The sequence below is a fragment of the Suricata suricatta genome, chromosome 11 (genome assembly GCF_006229205.1).
Source record: "Suricata suricatta isolate VVHF042 chromosome 11, meerkat_22Aug2017_6uvM2_HiC, whole genome shotgun sequence".
Classification (NCBI taxonomy): Eukaryota; Metazoa; Chordata; class Mammalia; order Carnivora; family Herpestidae; genus Suricata; species Suricata suricatta.
In genome coordinates, this window is record NC_043710.1 from 58,985,729 (window position 1) to 59,005,094 (window position 19,366).

General features: G+C 38.6%; 1 protein-coding gene across 2 annotated transcripts in view; it reads right to left on the minus strand.

Annotated features, from left to right (window-relative positions):
• The window catches only part of INTS4 (integrator complex subunit 4), a 111,927-nt gene that overhangs the window by 58,137 nt on the left and 34,424 nt on the right, over positions 1-19,366 (minus strand). For both annotated transcript variants that reach the window (XM_029914851.1, XM_029914852.1), the window contains 4 exons: positions 6,670-6,855; positions 5,794-5,844; positions 2,311-2,399; positions 1,164-1,284 (listed from right to left, as the gene is read on the minus strand). In XM_029914851.1, coding sequence (XP_029770711.1) covers positions 1,164-1,284; positions 2,311-2,399; positions 5,794-5,844; positions 6,670-6,855 — 447 coding nt within the window. The remainder of the gene's footprint in view (positions 1-1,163; positions 1,285-2,310; positions 2,400-5,793; positions 5,845-6,669; positions 6,856-19,366) is intronic.

Genomic DNA, 19,366 nt, shown 5'->3' on the forward strand with positions numbered 1-19,366 from the left:
GGATCCGTGCTTAGCGTGGAATCTACTTAAGATTCTCTCTCTCTTCCTCTGCCCCTCTCTCCCACTTGTGCTCTCTCTAAAATAAAATCAATAAAATCAGTAATAACTGGCTTATTTAACTGCACTTTATCATGGACAAGCAATATAATCTAGAGGTACAAAATACTGAAACCATCCAAATTCCTTATTATTCCATGAAAATGCTTCACACAAGTTTCCGCAGTTACCATATAAATACTGGGCTTAGGAGTAGGGCTATTGCTGGATCCGGGTACAAAGAATTCAACCAACAATCTTACTAAAAATGGCAGAGTTGGGGCCCTCAAAAGGGAAGCGTACAAAAAGAATCTCAGATTTTCTTGCTGTGACATTTATATACATTTTTACAAATACTTATCTATATTTAGATACTATAGCCACCCCCAAGACCCCCATACTTTATAATTTATAAATATTTTCATAAATAGTATCACATTTGAGCATCATGACAACCCTGTGAGGTAAACATAAGAGAATATTATAACCCACATAACAGTTGAGGAAGCTAAGATCAAGTGACACATCCAAGATAACACAGTTAGAAAACAGGGCTGAGTAATAATATACCAACATTCCTTCTTCTATAAGACAGTTCTATCTCTGAAATATTTTTTCTTTTTCTTTTACAAATGTACCATGAATTACCAAGGGCAAAACAGCAGGAAAGCCAGGAGATCAGGATCTGAATCCCATTCTACAACTTTGTATCTGTAAAAGTCAGATAATTTACTTAACTTCTCAGAGCTATTTTCTCACCTGAAAAATGGGAATAACAGCAATTACCTTTCTGGGTTACTGTGAAGAATGAATGAGATTGTGTAAATGGTCTCAGAGCAAACTCCCTGGCCCATAACAGGTACTTAGTAAAGCAACTCTTTTTATTATTTTCCTTTTTCTCTAAGCCTTGGCTATCTCCTATGGCAACAATGTTAAATAGGATTATGTTTAAAATTCTTTCTAGTTCTAAAAGACTACTTCTCCACAGTAACGTGAGAGCCATTTCTTCTTATTTTTAGAATACTAGGGTTTCTAAAAGTGGGTTATATCTGTCCCCATCTGTAGTTTCTCAAAATATTTATACAAGTGTAAAAGTAAACATGTTCCTTACAGAAAGTATAACTTACCAATAGCTTTGCAGCTTGAACTCGAACCACCCAGGAGCCGTCACTAACCATGTGACAAATTTTTCCAAATGCATCATCAACTAAGCGAATCTCTTCATTAGAAGAAGGGATTGGGACAATGCTAAATTACAAACAAAACAAAACAAAACAAAACAAAAACACACACACAAATAACAACACATGAGCCTAAAGCTACAAGTTCAATAAACAGAATAACCAATGAAAACCAGCATATACCCATACACACACACAATGACAACTGAGTAACTCAAATCCTAGAGTGACAGAATACATTTCAGAGTAAAAAAAAATTACTCTGAAAGTATACTTGTAGTTACACAGCAAATTTTCAGTGTCTTGAATAAAAGTGTTTAACCCACCAAAGGCTCAAAGATTTACAAAGATACCAAAAAAGAGCTACCACAGAGTATTTTATATCTTTAAGTTTATTCTCGTATAATTACATTGCTGTCAATATAGTAAATCATAAAATCAATATAAAACATACTTGCAAATCTGGGCCTAAAACAGGCAATTTCCAATTAGTCTTTTTTTTTTTTTTTTGGTATTTATAGGTTTATTAACTTATTCTGGTTTTCCAGTTTAGCAAGCAGTTTAATGAAGAGAAAAAACTCTTCTTTTTCCTATAGAAGGAGCTCTTCTACAAAATAGATTAATATTTGTCTCTCCGCCTCAAAGACTCACTATGAGAATAAATGATTTAATTATTATAAGAACATTTTTAACGAGAAAAACACCTCATAAGGGATCATTACTCTCAAACTCACCTAGTATCTTTACCTGGGATTTCTTTTTACGAAAATGGGCCCCAAACAATTTAAAGACTAAAAAAAGCGTAGGGCAAGGGTGATTAGATAGCACTTGAAAAAGACAGTCTCTTCATTTATAGATGAGGAGTTTGGGGCCCAGAGAAGAAGTATCTTTCCCAGGTACATGAAGAGTTCACGGCAGAGCTGAAAAACAAGGACTGAGGATCCTAATTAGCAGGATCTGCACTTTCCCCCTATTCCACACTGCTTTCTAAAAATCTCACCAACATTCCTTATCTGGAGGAGGGCTTTTGCATGATGGGAGAAGAGAAAAATGGCTCAGCAATGAACAAAAGCTGGCTTCCACCCACACTGACCTTTCAGGATAGAGCTGACTGACAACCCAGATAAGTTGGACTGCAGCACTGCGCACTTGTTCATAGTCATCAGACAGCAATTTACAGGCCTGCACACAAGAATTCCAAAAGTCTGTTAGTTCCGTGTCCTCCTAGATGATGTTCAAACTATTTGCAAAATGAAGATAGGGTGGCTGGATGAGGATGCCAATCAAAATACTGTGGGCAGTTTTAACTTCTTGAACCTTCGCCCAGCAAAGAATTCTTGGCCTCTGTCAGCTGTGTTCTGTGTTCTGACTCCCACCCCGTGTCGGAAGGCAGAACCACAGATTGATAGACAGCACAAAAGCCACCTAGAATAGTATCAATCCTAGCAAAGCCTGCTGGGAGCCCACAGTGCTGCTCACACAGGCTCAAAAACCAAATCTGGTTTTTGTTTTTCCTTTCTATAAAATCAAAGCACAAATTTCTGACAATCTGAAAACTCAAGCACTCTAAGTAAACGTATAATTTTAATGCTAAACTGCCAGAGGCCAGATTTTTGTTTTACTTTGGTCTGAAATGGAATATCCCTGCTGCACCTACATGGCAACACCCTAGACTTCAACAACACCCAGAACTACTCCATTTCTAGAATAAAAATCCTATATTCCAGGGGCACCTGGGTGGCTCAGTCAGTTAAGCATCCAACTTCGGCTCAGGTCATGATCTCACAGTTTGTGAGTTCAAGCCCCATGTCAGGCTCTCTGCTGTCAGCATGCAGCCAGCTTTGGATCTTCTGTCCTCCTTTCTGTGTGCCTTGCCCCCACTTGTTCTCTCTCTCAATAAATAAATAAACTTTAAAAAGTTTTTTAATAATAAAAGTGAAAATCCCATATTTCATGCTCTGATCATAACATGTATTACTCCACCAGCTCTTCCATTTCTGTAAATTAATCCATCACACTTGCTCTTCAGTCCCACTTAACCTACCTGCCTGTTTAACCAGGATTTCCCAACTTTGGCAGTACTGTCATTTTGGACTATGTAATTCTTTGTTGTAAGAAGCTGTCCCCTGCACTGTTAACATGGTTAGCAATATCCTTGGCCTCTACCCACTAAATGGTTGTTAACACTGCACCTTCTCCCTTTCCCTAGCAGTTGCAAAAGCCCAAAATAACTCCAGACACTGCCAATTATCCCTTAGAGAGTAAAATCACCTGGCTGAGAACCATTGCTTTAATCCCACCCTTCTTCTCCAAATGAACCAACTTCTCCTTGCTCCATACCCTTCCATTACTTAGTCCCACAGTACTGTCAGCATCACCACGACAACATCCTCAAGATGTCTACAGGTGCTCTGTCAACCCAACACCTTCTCCATTCCTCACAAGGGCAGCCGAGCACTAGCAAAGACCACACGCTGTAGGGGCTTGGTGGCTCTTGATCTCAAATCTCTGAAAACTTCCACTCCCATTCCCCAAGGCAGCTTGTCTTAACCTCCCACTCTGGGCTCCTACCCCACTTCCAGCCATAAGGCGACATGTTTATCTGAGAAAAACCCAGGCTCTCAGGCACAAATGCTCCCAACTATTCCATAACAGTTATAAATTCATTTATACCTATATCCTCCCACACTTTGTTTTCTTAATGTCTCAAGAAAACGTATCCTAATTCCTAATCCTTCTACTTTTGCTATGGATCCCATCAGTTCCTCATATAGGCCTTCCCTTATCATCCTCCAAAATAGGTCCTATTTGTGATTCTTTATTATAGCACCCTGTCTATTTATTGCATACCACTACTCACACGCTGTAATTATTGTGTTTATTTATTTAATTACCTGTCTCACCCATGAGAATGTGAAGGGCACAGATCCTATCCAACATGCTCGGTGTTATACAACCAGCATTATGTATGCATTAATATTTGTTGGATGACTCAGCTCATGAATCTGATTTTCTGTTTAGAGAAACTTACTCCACCATTTATCTCCCTTTGTCTTTTCTATCTCCAATTTCTCCAAAAACACTGGCTCCCTTCAACATATAAACATACTTATTTTAGCAGTTACCTTTAAAATACAAAAAGCCCTCCCTTAATCCTATACCCCTTTCTATGGTCTTCCATCCTGCCATCCTATTACAGCCAAGTTTCTTTAAAGTACAGTCACTATTGCCTTATCTCAATTGACCCTAATCTGGCTTCCACTCCCAACACTCTTACTAAAACTGCTCTTTTCAAACTCATTAATGGCTGCCTTGTTGCTAAGTCCAATAGGTAGATTTCAGTCCTAGTCTAGCTGACCTTTCATTAGCATGTGACTCTGATGACTATGAGAACTCTCTCCTGCCTTTTCTGGAACATATTTTTCCTCCTCCTCCATCTCTTCTATCTCTTAAATGACGGACCTTACCCATGGCTTCCATCCTTGGTCTCTTTCCATCTTCTTACTCTATCTGCATATCCACATGCTCCCTAGATAGTGATGGTTTTAATTACCCACCTCCAGCTCTGACCTTTGCTGAGCTCCAGACTTTCACAACTGTCTACAGCCTGGAACTTTCCTCATGAGGGCCCCTCAATCCTTCAAACTCAACATAGCCAAAACTGGTATGGTACCTAATTCAACCTCACATCTCAAATAATCCAACATTCCATCCTCACTCCCTCATCATTGCCTGCCTTGTTAACTGACACAGTCTTAAACCACTAAATATCTGAATTACTAACTAACTCTTCTTCCTCTGAATCCTTACTCTCTAAGTTTCCTTTAATTTTCTTGGCTTCCCACAGAGTTTTTCTATAGGGAGAGAAGGTGCTAGTCAAACCAATACAACCATTCTGAACTCTGTTTCATTTTGTAAAAGAATAAACTTGGGTTATATACCAGTCAGACAAGTTTATCTAATTACCATCTTCCTCTGAAATATAAAACCATTCTTTGTACAAAATCTGGTCTCTGACATGGATTTAGATTGCTTGTCTCTATGTTCATTAAATTATTCTACAAAAGAAATATCACCTTGTAAAGAAGGCCTTTTTGTTAGTCAGTCAGCTTCTCCTAGTGATACTACAACTTCACTATGCCTTTCTTTACCAGTACTACAAATATCTGAATACCTTCTCAAATGATCCCATGGTGTCAGTCATCTTCCTTCAGAAAAACTCCAGTATGTCAAGTATGGTGCCTAGAATAGACTTCATGCTTGGCCAAACCAAACAAGAGATCGGCAAGACTACCACTTTCCGTATTCTGAACACTACACTTCTTTTTGTGTACTCTGGTGTACACAGTGAGCTACCTAAATCCTCCTAAAAGTCTTTTTTACACGCATTAGTGCTATTCAATTACATGTCCTCCGTCCTCTTATTAAAATGTACGTTATGGATACAGCTTCACATTCATCCGAGTTAGTGTTGCCGGTTGATGCTCTATGTTTTCAAATTCTGACAACTAGTTTCAGTTATCCTCCCAGTTTCATTATCCTTCCTCCCCTTCTAGACAGTAGTCTTGTAAGGTACCTGATTATAAATTGTTTGGTGTAACTTCAGTCCTCTTTCATGGAGTTGCAACTAGATAATAAAAATAAGTTTAAGTATTTGGGAAAAAAAGATCAATATTTCCAATGTCTCCCCACAATCTCATATTTTCCCCCATTATATAAGATTAACACAGTTCCCATTAGCCAAAATTAGTGCTATTTAAGTAAGAAATCTGATCAAAGACTTTTGAGTAGAAACACTCAAGAAACTTAATAAATCTAACCCATCAACTATCCCAAGGGAATATTAGAAAAATATTAAATAATGATAAAAAAGGCTAAAGAAGAAATGGGTAACATTACCTCCCCCTAAAATGTACCCCCTCCCAGGACCTGGAGGAGGGATGTGACTTGGTATTATATTTTAATAGGTACAAGTTGTACCCTCTACGTTTCAGTATATGGGTGAAAGCTACCAGAGAGGCCCAAAGAAAAGCACACCTGTTATACAAGGAATGTGTGCCTTTGGTGCCTTTGAATTCTGTGATGCCATCAACACATTCCTGAAAGTGAGCATAAGAAATATTTGGGGGAGGGGGCCGTTGTTCAGAAAGCATCCAAGCCAACATTAGCCATGAAGTTAAAAAAAAAAATGAAGGGCACCTGGGTGGCTCAGTCAGTTAAGCATCCAACTTCAGCTCTGGTCATGATCCCACAGTCCATGAGTTTGGGCTCTGTGCTGATAGCTCAGAGACTGGAGCCCGCTTAGGATTCTGTGTCTCCCTCTCTCTCTGCCCTTCCCATGCTCGCATTCTCTCTCTGTCTCTCTCTTTCAAAAATAAACATTAAAAAAAATTTTTTTTAATGAAACAAACAAGCCAAACTGTCACCCTTTGATTTCCATGATCATGCTTACCATGGCTTTTATAGCCGCTGTCCTGACTCGTGGGTCTTGGTCACTGAAGTAATCCCCTATAATCTTCTGGACATCTCTGACAGCTAGGCCTTCTCCATCTTTTGTGACACTTTTCTCCAAAGAACCAAGATTCCCAAGTAATTGCAGGCATTTATTTCTTACACCATGGGAGGTATCTGTGAGATGCTATGAAAAGAAAAGAGAACAAAAGGATATGATTAAGATAGCTTAAAATAAATAAAAAACCAGAAACAAAAGCATTATATCAGCTTTGGGAATGACTTCAAACACAACATTCTCACCAGTCTCTCTAGTATCATGTTACTTGAGTATGTATCTTCCAAAAGAACAGAGTCCATAGAAAATAAGATTCCCATTTGATCATCACTGTATTCCCAACAGTTAGCACATTGCTTTCTAAAGAGAAAGTACTTTAAAAATGGCCCCCAGGGGCACCTGGGTAGCTCAACTGGTTAAACATCTAACTCTTGGTTTCAGCTCAGGTCATGATCTCACAGTTTCATGAGTTCAACTTCCACCTCGAGGTCTGTGCTGGCAGTGCAGAGCCTGCTTGGGATTCTCTCTCCCTCTCTCTCTACCCCTTCCCTGGTTGTGGAGTTTCTGTCTCTCTCAAATAAATATATAAACTTTTAGGTACATAAATAAATATAAAGCCCCTAAACTGCATTTCATTTACTATCACATCTAAAAAAACCCAAAAATGTATAAATTTTAAAAAAGTTAATATTCATACAGAAAAATGCAAAAAGGTTAACCATACAGCTCCATGAATTTTCACCAAATGAATATACACATAAAAAAAGGCACCCAGATAAAGAAATAGAACATGACCAACATCCCAGAAACCCCTCTTGGCCCCCACCCCATGAAGTACTCCACCGCCATCAAAATTAGCCAATATGTTGACTTCTAACACATAGATTTATTTGGCCAATATTTTTTATTATAATTTTAGAGAGAGTGTGAGAGGGGGAGGGGTGCAGACAGGAAGAGAGGGAGAGGGAGGGAGGGAGAGGAGAGAGGGAGAGAGGGCGACGGAGAAGGAAAGAGAGAATGAATCTTAAGCAGCTCCATGCTGAGCCTGACACAAGGGCTCAATCCCACAACCCTGGGATCATGAGCCAAGCCAAAATCAAGAGTTGGTTGCTCAACCAACTGAGCCACCTAGGTGCCCTATTTTGCCCATTTTTATACTTTGTAAAATTAAGCAGTGTGTGACCTCTCCTGCTTAATATTATGTTTGTAAGTTTCATCCACGGTATGGCACACAGCAATGGTTTGTTACCACATAGTATTCCATTTGTCAGTACACCACAATCCACTTATCCTTTCCCATATTGGTAGATATTTGGGTTATTTCCAGTTTTTAGCTATTCTAAATAATGCTACCACGACTGTGGTAGCTTGAATGTGGCTTCTGTGATATATATACTTAGGAACGGAACTGATGGGTCACAAGATATGTATATGTTCAGCTTAATAAGACCCTGCCAAATAGTTTTCCAAAGCAGTTGTACTAATTTAATTTATACTTCCACCAGTGACACTTGGGTGTTCCAGTTGTACCACATCCTTGTCAACACTTAAGTACTGTCAATCTTTTTCATGTTAGCTCTTCTCACCAGTATCTTTTTAATTTACTTGTTTATTTTTTAATTTACATCCAAGTTAGTTAGCATATTAATGCGATAATGATTTCAGGAGTAGAATCCAATGATTCATCCATCCCCTAGGTATAACACCCAGTGCTCATCCACAAAAGTGTCCTCCTTAATGCCCCTTGCCCATTTAGCCCATCCCTCTACCCACAGCCCCCCTAGCAACCCTCTGTTTGTTCTCTGTATTTAAGAGTCTCTTATGTTTTGTCCCCCTCCCTGTTTTTATATTATTTTTGCTTCCCTTCTCTTATGTTCATCTGTTTTGTATCTTAAATTTCACATGAGTTGTCATATATTTGTCTTTCTCTGACTAATTTCACTTAGCATAATACACTCTAGTTCCATCCATGTAGTTGCAACTGGCAAGATTTCATTCCTTTCGACTGCCAAGTAATACTCCATTGTATACATATACCACATCTTCTTTATTGATTCATTTGTCAATAAACATTTGGGCTCTTTCCATACTTTGGCTATTGTCAATAGTACTGATATAAACATTGGGGTGCATGTGCCCCTTTGAAACAGCACACTTGTATCCTTTGGATATATACCTAGTAGTGCAATTGCTGGGTCATAGGCTAGTTCTATTTTTAACTTTTTGAGGAACCTCCATACTGTTTTCCAGAGTGGCTGCACCAGTTTGCACTCCCACCAGCAGTGCAAAAGAGATCCTCTTTCTCCACATCCTCGCCAATATCTGTTGTTGCCTGAGTTGTTAATGTTAGCCATTCTGATGGGTGTGAGCTGGTATCTATCTTATTGTGGTTTTGATACGTATTTCCCTGATGATTAGCGACGTTGAGCATGTTTTCATGTGTCTGTTCGCCATATGGATATCTTCCCACCAGTATTTTTAACAGACATAACAGCTATATCTAGTCTGAGGCTACTGAAATAAGTTATTTGCATAATATACAAATAATAATACAAAACAAGTATCTTTAGATATTCCCTTCAAGTTCACATTTTCCAGGTTTTTCTATCTGTAAATAAAATCACTGATTTGAAGTCACAACAATCTCTGGAAGTACCCTCAATAATCACCCATTTCTCTTCTCCTGCCTTACTCGGCCAATCCCTATTTTATAGGACCATAAGGATGAAGTGATATGTCTAAAAAAAACCTGATCATTTAGTAGAAGAGCAGATATGAACATTCCTGACACCCACTCAATCCAGAGCTTTTTTCCCCTACTCTGCTGCATAAATAACTTCATGATTTTCAAAAACTGTGCTATGTTCAGAGTTGAGCATCTATACCTTAAGTGTTTACAAAGCTCTACAATACCTGCTTTTCCTTACACATATTACTCCCAAGTACCACTAGTCTCCAGCATGAAGAATCACTCAGGTTTCTAATTACAGCATGATAAACATTCTGTTCCTAAATCAATAACCAATTCTTATGATTAGCTAACTAGGCTGCCAACACTCTGTATAAGTAGTACCAACACATGCACAACTGAAGAAACAGGAAGATGTATCCAGTAAGTAAATACATTATAGCTGATTCCAGGGCCAGGATAGAGAAAGTACAAGATAAGCCTGGAGTATCTTGTTGTGCCAGAAAAAAAAAAAAAAAAGAAGTATTCAAAGAACAAGAGAAGTCAAAAGAACACAGAAGCCAGTCAAAAGAACACAGTACCCCCTTGGCCAAATCAGGAAATTTGAACATCAAGATGAATAATTATAGCAAAAGACTATCACTCATCGAACGAACAAGTAATCTGAGTCCATAACTGATACACACAAATTTAAACTTTGATGACAGTATATTTACACAGTCTCAAAGTGCAAACCCACAAAATACGTATTCAATTCAAAAGGAAAGAGTAACTTTATAGAGAAGCAGTGTGACAGACACTATCTTAACCAAGTGATCAAAGTAAACATCATTAGTCATGAGACAAATCAAAATGGTATAGCACCTAACAGGATGCAATAAGAGTATCTTATCTTTGATTATTTTTTTAAATGCTTATTTATTTTTGAGAGAGAGACAGACAGACAGAATGTGGGTAGGGAAGGGGCAGAAAGAGAGAGACACAGAATCTGAAACATCCCCAATGGGCGGGGGGTCGGGGGGGCCCGGGCCTCAAACCCATAAACCCTGAGATCATGACCTGGGCTGAAGTTGGACTCTCAACCAACTAAGCCACACAGACACCCCTTCTGATACACACACACACACACACACACACACACACACACACACACACACACACTATTTGAGAGAGACCAACCGTCAGTGAGTGGGGGAGGGGCGGGGAGGACAGAAAGGCCAGACAGTGGGGAAAGGGGTGGAGAGAATATCTTAAGCAGACTCCAGATCCAGCGCAGAGCTCGATCTCACAATCGTGAGATCATGACCTGAGTGGAAATCAAGAGTGAGACACTTAACTGTGGAAAACTTGAATCTAATTATAAGGAAATATCAGAGAAACCCTAATTCAGGAAGGTTCTATGAAAGATCTTTTAATGTTCAAAAATGTCAACATCATAAAATCAAGTAAAGACTGAGGAATTATACCAGATTGAAGACAAAGAAGTATGCTGACTAAAACGTAACATGTAATTCTGAAGTGGATCCTTTTCCAATAAGGGACATGACTGAAACAAACAGTGAAACATGAGTGATGTGTGAGGATTAAATAGTCGCACATGCTGATGCTAATGTCCTGGTTTTGATGGTCATATTGAGATTTTGTAGGAAAATATCTTTGTTTATGGAAAACACACACTGCAAAAATTCAAGCATAACAAATGGGCAACTTATTCTAAAATGGTTCACAAGAAAAGAAAGTTCTCTATTACTATACTTGCAATTTATACACAAGTTTGAGACTTTAAAAATAAATGAATTGCCTACACTAAAGAAAATATAAAATAATCATACTCTTTCATAAACATTATAAAAATAAGAATGCCTGGCTGGCTCAACTCTTGATCTCAGGGTTTTAAGTTCAAGTCCCATGCTGGAGATTACTTAAAAATAAAATCAGGGGCGCCCAGGTGGCTCAGTCAGTTAAGCATCCAACTTCGGCTCAGGTCATGATCTCATGGTTTGCGGGTTCAAGCCCCACATCGGACTCTGTGCTGACAGCTCAGAGCCTGAAGCCTGCTTCGGATTCTGTGTTTCCCTCTCTCTCTCTGCCCCTCCCCAACTTGTGTTCTGTGTCTCTCTCAAAAATAAACATTAAACAATTTTTTTAAATAAATAAAATAAAATCAGAAAGAGAGATCGAAGGAAGGAAAGAAGGAAGGAATTACATTATCCATAAGAGTAAGTGTATTTTAAGACTACAAAAGAAAAGAGGCAGCAATAGCTGAACCACACCCAAACAGGTTCAGAGAAATGCCTCTAGGAATATAGGAAGCTTTGCAGACAAAATGGATTCCATAAATTATTTCACCTCTTGTCTGAGAGGCAAAGTAGCAAAGCTGAATGAGCATGGACTAGAATCAGACCTACTTGATTGCTTGCCCTGCCACTGAGTATCTTTATGATCTTCACTAAATCCTACAAGTCTTTAGAAATCCTTACTTTGTAAAAATAGGAATAATATACCCTACCATCAATTCCTGTGGTGAGTACACTAAATGAACTCATTTAGGAATTACTGTATATAAAATAAGCTAATAGCGTCTGGGGTATAATAGACATTCACTAAGTACAAGTGCCTAGTATAGTGTCTAGCACTTAGCCTGTACTTAAAAACAAATAAACCTACTTAAGAAGAAAAGGACAACACGTAGGGAAAAGAAGGGCAAGTGAGGGCAAAGGACAGAAAATGGTGAAAGGTCAGAGGTAAGAGCGGGCACCTGGATGAAATAGGTGTGCTGATCTGGAACACACAAGCACGAACTTTCTAGTAATGGCTGTCTAACAACAGGGCAGCCTGTCAAGAAAGGCAGTGAGCACCTGTTAAGGGTTCACATCAGAATGCTCCAGAAGGAAGATTCCTGAATTACGGGGAATCCCAGACTTGGTGAGAAGCTATGTCCTATGTGAAGACAGGGTGGGTGGGCAGGCTTACTTGGAGAAGAAAACAAAGGAAACATGATGAAAAAGCCACTATGCTGAGGGTGAGGCTCTCGGATACAGAACTTCTCATTATAAAAATGGTTCACTCCAACATTTTGACTCAGGTCAGAGTTAATTCTTGCCTCCAAGTTATACAGGTTGCAGAAAATGTGAAACATACCCTCAAGTCCCCAAAATGCCTTCTACACAGGAAAAGCTCAAAACTATCAATCAAAATAAGAGTGAAACTGAGAAGAGAAACTTACAGATATGAAGCTGACAATGACTGTCAGTTAACAGAGCAAGATAATTTTTAACAAACTATGTTAGTAGGAAAACATCATTTCTCGTAACTAAACTGCTGACTGAACCACCAGCCACTGAAGGTTGCTTCCTCTGTTACAGACACTTCATTCAATTTTCAAATAACAAACTGAAACCTTCCAGCTTCTATTAAGGTAACCAGGCAACACTGCTGTATAACCAGCCTATTACTGCAAACTGAATGTTAGGCCGGAGGAGAGCGGAAGTCTAAATCACACCCTGAGGGCAGTAATTATAGTTCTGTGATGTCCTTCCCATCCAGGTCGCTTCTTGCATCACGCCATCATCACTAATAGCTACCTAGTGTGTCTGCTCTGCAGATGATGCTATTTTGGTGTTATACCCAGGCGCTACAGTGACATCATCTTTATATTAACGGAATGAGTAAGCAAACCACATCCCCAATCATTAGAGCAATCCATGTCAAAGATAGGCTAAACCAGTTTAAAACTATTGCTATGGGGGAAAAAAAATCAATGGTTAAGCATATCAAGAAAATCTAAGAATGAAGTTTAAGACAATAACTTACTGATTCATTCAGTTTCAATATGGATTCTGTTTAAGCACAAACAAAAATTCAGTGTACTTTATATGCAAATGCTTTTTTTAAAGATTTTATTTTTAAGTAATCTCTACACCCAACATGAGACTCGAACCTGAGAGTCCAACACTCCACTGAGTTGGCGAGGTGCCCCTGTATGCAAATGATTTTAACAGATAACTTCTCCTAACAAACTACAGGTAAGAGTGGTTTGAATACTATTTTATAAATGTTTAAATGCTGTATGGTTTTGCCTGCTGCCTTAAGAATGTAATGTAGTTTTGCCATAGAATTAAAGAAACAGAGAGACTGGAAGAAAAGGTGAGATGGAGACAAAGGAGAATTAGAACTAGGCTCTAAGAAAGCTTTGTATGAAAAAATGACAAGATGTATTTGTCCAGCTGGAAAAATCTTCACAGATAGGACGGAAAACAGAAGATCTCCAATTTTAGTTGTACAGATGCTACATGTAAAAAGAGTATTAATTCCCTAGCCAAATCTGTCTGCCAAATCTTCTCATCTCTCAAATGACGATTAACTATACATTAACCCTCAAAGTGTTACTGACAGGATAAAATGAGATGAACATTGAAGAGTTAAAGAGTACCTGAAGGCATGACTTTCTTCCTACTGTGAAACAAAAAATATGGCAGACTCATATCTTATATTTGAAAGACATATAAAGGAACAATTTAAACATCAAAAAATAATAGTGATAGGAATAGATTATAATATATATTCAATAAAATGAGAGACAGGAAAGAGAAAGCTTTATTTACAGTAGAATACCAACTAATAAACACAGAAGAAAGGAGTTAAAAAAAATCACAAATTTGCAATGACCAAAGAACTGACTCAGCAAAATTTATTAATAGTCACTAAAATATTGAGTAAAAATATGATGGGGAAAGGAATATTTACATAATCTCAAGTATCTCCCACAAATCACTTATTAATCACAGAAAAAAAAATCATTAACTCTACAACAACAAACCTGGAAGTCACTACCTTAACCAAGTACCAGAGTTAAAAACATCAACAATGAGTCAAACCTCAGTTGTGCCTCCTAATATGATAAACTGAGGAGGACACATATTATTTCTGTGGTATCCCTGCCAAAATGCATAACCTGAAGCTAAACAGAGGAAATATATCAGACACATACAGACTGAAGCACATTCTATAATAAATGGCCTATATTCTTCAAAACTGTCAAGGTCATGAAAGACAAAGACAGGCTAAGGGACCTTCCCAAATTAAAGAAGACAAGAGGCATGAAAACTAAATGCATTATGGGATCCTGGACCAGAAAAGAAAAGTTCATATAAAAGATAATATCAGGACAATAGATAGAATTTGAATAAAGGTTGAGATTAGTATTCGTACTGTATGAAAGTTCAATCTCCTGATTTTCAGAGTTGCATTGCGTTTATAAAAAATTATAGCCTTCTTAAGGAAGACACTTAAGAATTTAAATATTCATTTAGTGGAAATGGGCTTTATAACTGCAATTTACTGTTAAATGGTTCAGGAAAAAATCACATGTAGATACAAAGCAATAGTGATAAAGCAATTTGTGGGAAAATGTTAACTATTGGCGAATCGTGGAGAAGTATATATGGAAATCCTTTACATTATTTTTATTGTTTGGGGATTAAATTTTAAATTGCTGAGATGTTTGGATTTGGTCCCAATCCAAGGCTTTCCCAGAATTCTCTTCTCAGTGAGAGGCACCAGCATCTAATCTGGCACATACACCAGAAACCTAGGAATCATCTTGAGCAATTCCTTCACCTTCAACCCATCCTCAATCACTAAATCTCCTCAATCTAAGTATTTCTCAAAACTATCCATATCTTTCCATCTTTCTATCACTTTAATCCACATTACTATAATCTCTGAATTAGGATATACTACATCCTGACTCGTCTCTCCTTGGCAATACTGGCCTCTTCTCTAATGAGTTTTCTATAACACAAGAAAGTTCTTTATGAAATGCAAATCTGATGTCACCTCTCCCCCTGCTGTCTACCCAAAACACTTTCATGGCTTCTCAACAAGAACTTGCATCTACCCTGATGATCTCAAGATCCCTTTAAATTCTTTTTCTTTTTCTTTTAATGTTTATTATTTTTGTGAGAGAAAGAGAGAAAGCATGAGCAGGGGAGGAAGAAAGAGGGAGGGGGAGAATCCCAAGCAGGCTCTGTACTGTCAGCTTAGAGCCCAACTCGATTTCATGAACAGTGAGATCATAAGCTGAGCCAAAATCAAGAGTAGGACATTTAATCGAACGAGCCACCCAGGAGCACCCATTCTTTTTCTTTTTTAATTGAAGGATGGTTGACACACAACATTATTAGTTTCAGGTGTACGACACAGTGACCGAACAACTCTATACATTAGGCTATGCTCACATGTACACCATCTGTCATCACGCAGTGCCATTACAACACAGCTGACATATTCCCTATGCTGTGCCTTCCATCCCTGTGACCCATCTGTGCCATAACTAGAAGCCCGGACCTTCCACTCCCCTTCAGCCATTTTGCTCATCCCTCCAGCCCCCACCCTCCGAAAACCACCACTTTGTTCTCTGTATTTAGGGGTCTGTTTCTGCTTTACTTGTTTGTTCATTTATTTATTTTTATTCCACAAATGAGTGAAATCATATGTATTTGTCTTTCTCAGCTGACTTATTTTACTTAGCACACCACCTTCTAGATCCACCTATATTATTGCGAATGGCAAGATCTCAACATTTCTATGGCTGAGTAATATTCGTGTGTGTGTGTGTGTGTGTGTGTGTGTGTGTGTGTGTGTGTGTATCATATTTCCTCCATCCACTAACCTATCAATGGATACTTAGGTTGTTTTCGTATCTTGATTACTGTAAATAATACTACAGTTAATACAGGGGAACACTGATCTTTTCATATTAGTGTTTTTGTTTTCTTTGGGTAAATATCCAATATTGAAATTACTGGATGGTATAGTATGGGATTTCTATTTTTAATTTTTTTGAGGAACCTCCATACTATTTCTAGTATATCTTTTACAACCCTGACTACTGGCTCATGAGTTCCTTAAAGGCTAAAATTTCATTTCTCCAAGGAAGATATACAGATGGTCAATAAGCACATGAAAGGATGCTTACCATAACTAATCACTAACTATTATAGAAAAGCAAATCAAAACCACAATGAGATACCACTTCATACCCATTGGGATGGCTACTGTGACAGGAAGGCAGGAAGGCAGGAAGGTCGGAAGGAAGGAAGGAAATTGGCAAGAAGGTGGAGAAACTGGAACCTTGTGCATTGCTGGTGATAATGTAAAACAGTACAGCCACCATGAAAGATAGTATGGCAGTTCCTCAAAAAACTAAAAATAGAATTACAATATGACCCAGGATTCTCCTTCTGGGTATATAACTCTCATAACCTACATGGGCTGCCAAAATAAAATACCACAGGCTGGGTGTCTTAAAGAATAGAAAGTTAACTTCTTGCAGTTCTGGAGGCTAAAAATCTAAGATAAAGGTGCCAGCAAATTAGGTTCTGAATAAGGGCACTCTTTCTGGCTTGCGGATAACCATCTTTGCTGTGTCTTCACGTGGCCTTTTCCATATTCACACAGAGAGAGAGAGAATTCTGGTTTCTCTTTCTTTTCTTATAAGGACATTGGTCCCACCCCTACAGCCTCACCCGCCTTAACTACCCCCTAAAGGCCCTTATCTCCAAATAAAATCACATTGAAGGGTCAGAATTCAACATGTACATTTGGGAAACACAAGTCAGGCATTATAACACCGTAAGAAATGAAAGGAAAGGCTCAAAGAGACATTTGTTCACCCATATACATCGCAGCTTTATTCACAACCCAAAGGTGGAAGCAGCCATCAACAGATGAATAGATGAACAAAACGTGGCATATACATAAAGTGAATATACGTATGTTCCTCACAAAGGAACAGAATTCTGACATGTTACAACATGGATGAATTCTGAGGACATGCTACAGACTAAATGTTTATGTTCCTCCAAAATTTGTATATTGAAATCTAATCCCCGACGTGATGGCATTAGGAGGTTAGGGACTTTAGGAGGTGATTAATGAAATTAACACCCTTAAAAAGACCCCAGAGGGGCGCCTGGGTGGCTCAGTCGGTTAAGCCTCTGACTTCGGCTCAGGTCAGATCTCACATTCATGGGTTCGAGCCCCACATCAGGCTCTGTGCTGACAGCCAGCTCATTGCCTGGAGCCTGCTTCTGGTTCTGTGTCTCCTTCTCTCTCTCTGCCCCTCCCCCTCTCATGCTCTGTCTCTCTCTGTATCAAAAATAAATAAAACATTAAAAAAAAAAAAAAAAAAAAAAGACCCCAGAGAGCTCCCTTCTCTCTTCCACCATCCAAGGGCATAGCCAGAAAATGACCATCTATGAACCAAGAAGCAGGCTTTCACCAGGCACCAAATCTGCTGGCACCCTGATCTTATATTTTCCAGCCTTGTGAAATGTGAGAAATAATGTTTGTTGTTGAAGCCCATCTGGTTTACAGCATTTTTGTTATAGCTGCCCGAACTGACCAAGACTAAATTTTATGCTAAGAAAACAAGTCAGACACAAAAGAACAGATACTGCATAATTCCACTTCTATGAAAAAGTACCTAGAATCATCAAATTCACAAAGACCAAAAATGGAATGGTGGTTGCTAGGGACTAGGGGGAAGGAGAGACTGGAAAGTTTCAGTTTTGCAAAGTGAAGAGATGGTGAAGGATGATGGTGATAGCAGCACATTAAGAATATACGTAATGCCACTGAACTGCACACTATTAAATGGTCACAGTGGGAAATTTTATGTTATGGGTATTTTTTATATTTTAAAATTTTTATTCAGTTTATTTAAACAAAAAGAATTTGGGACACCTGGGGGGCTCAGCTGGTTGAGCATCTGAATTTAGCTCAGGTCATGATCTCACGGTTTGTGGATTCGAGCCCCACATCGGGCTCTCTGCTGTCCGCACAGAACCCTCTTTGGATCCTCTGTCCCTCTACCTCTCTCTAACCTTGCCTACTGGTTCTCTCTCTCAAAATAAATAAACTTAAAAACAAAACAAACAAACAAAAAAAGTAGTATGCTCTACCAAGTGAGACAGTCAGATGCCCCTAAAATATTTTCCCTTTTGTTTTAGTAACTGGCTATTTTATTTTTAAGGTTGACATTTTATTTTTATATTTTTAGAGAGAGAGAGTATGTGAGTGGGAGAGTGGGGCGGGGCGGGGGGGGGGGGAAGGGGAGAGAGGGAGAGACAGAGACAGAGAGAATGAATCTTAAGCAGACTCCGTGCTCAGCATGAAGACCGTCACAGGGCTTGATCCCATGTAATCATGACCTGAGCCAAAATCAAGAGTCAAATGCTCAACCAATTGAGCCATCTAGGCGCACCCTCCCCCCCAAAATTTTTTAACAGAAAAGTTAAATGTAGGTTTACATGGCCCTGCAATTTCATTCCTAGGATATACCCAAGAAAACTGAAAACATACTTCCCACCAAAACTTCAAACAAATATTAACAGCATTATTCACAATAGCCAATAGAGTGGAAACAATGCAAATGTTGATAAATTCGCCACATTTCAAGTACAGAGGGCAAATTCTTATTCGTTTTTTTTTTTTTAATTTATTTATTTTGAGAGAAAGAGAAAGCACAAGTGGTGGAGGGGCAGAGAGAGAAGAGAGCAAGAATCCCAAGCAGGCTCCACACCAACAACACAGAGCCCAAGGCGGGGCCGGAACTCATGAACCATGACATTATGACCTGAGCCAAAGTCAGATAGTCAACGGACTGAGCCACCCCGAGGGTGAATTCTTTTTAAAAATAGTTTTATTAAAATATAAGTCACACACCATGCAATTCATCCAGTTACTATATACGATTTAATGGTGTTTGATATCTATATCTATATAGATTAGAGAGATATGTACAATCATCAGAGTTAATTTTCCAACATTTTCACCATTTCAAAGAGAAGCCCTTTTGCTACCAATCATATATCCCTCCATCTCTCCCATCCCTAAGTACCTACTAATTAGCTTTCTGTTAGATTTACCCATTATGAAAATTTCATA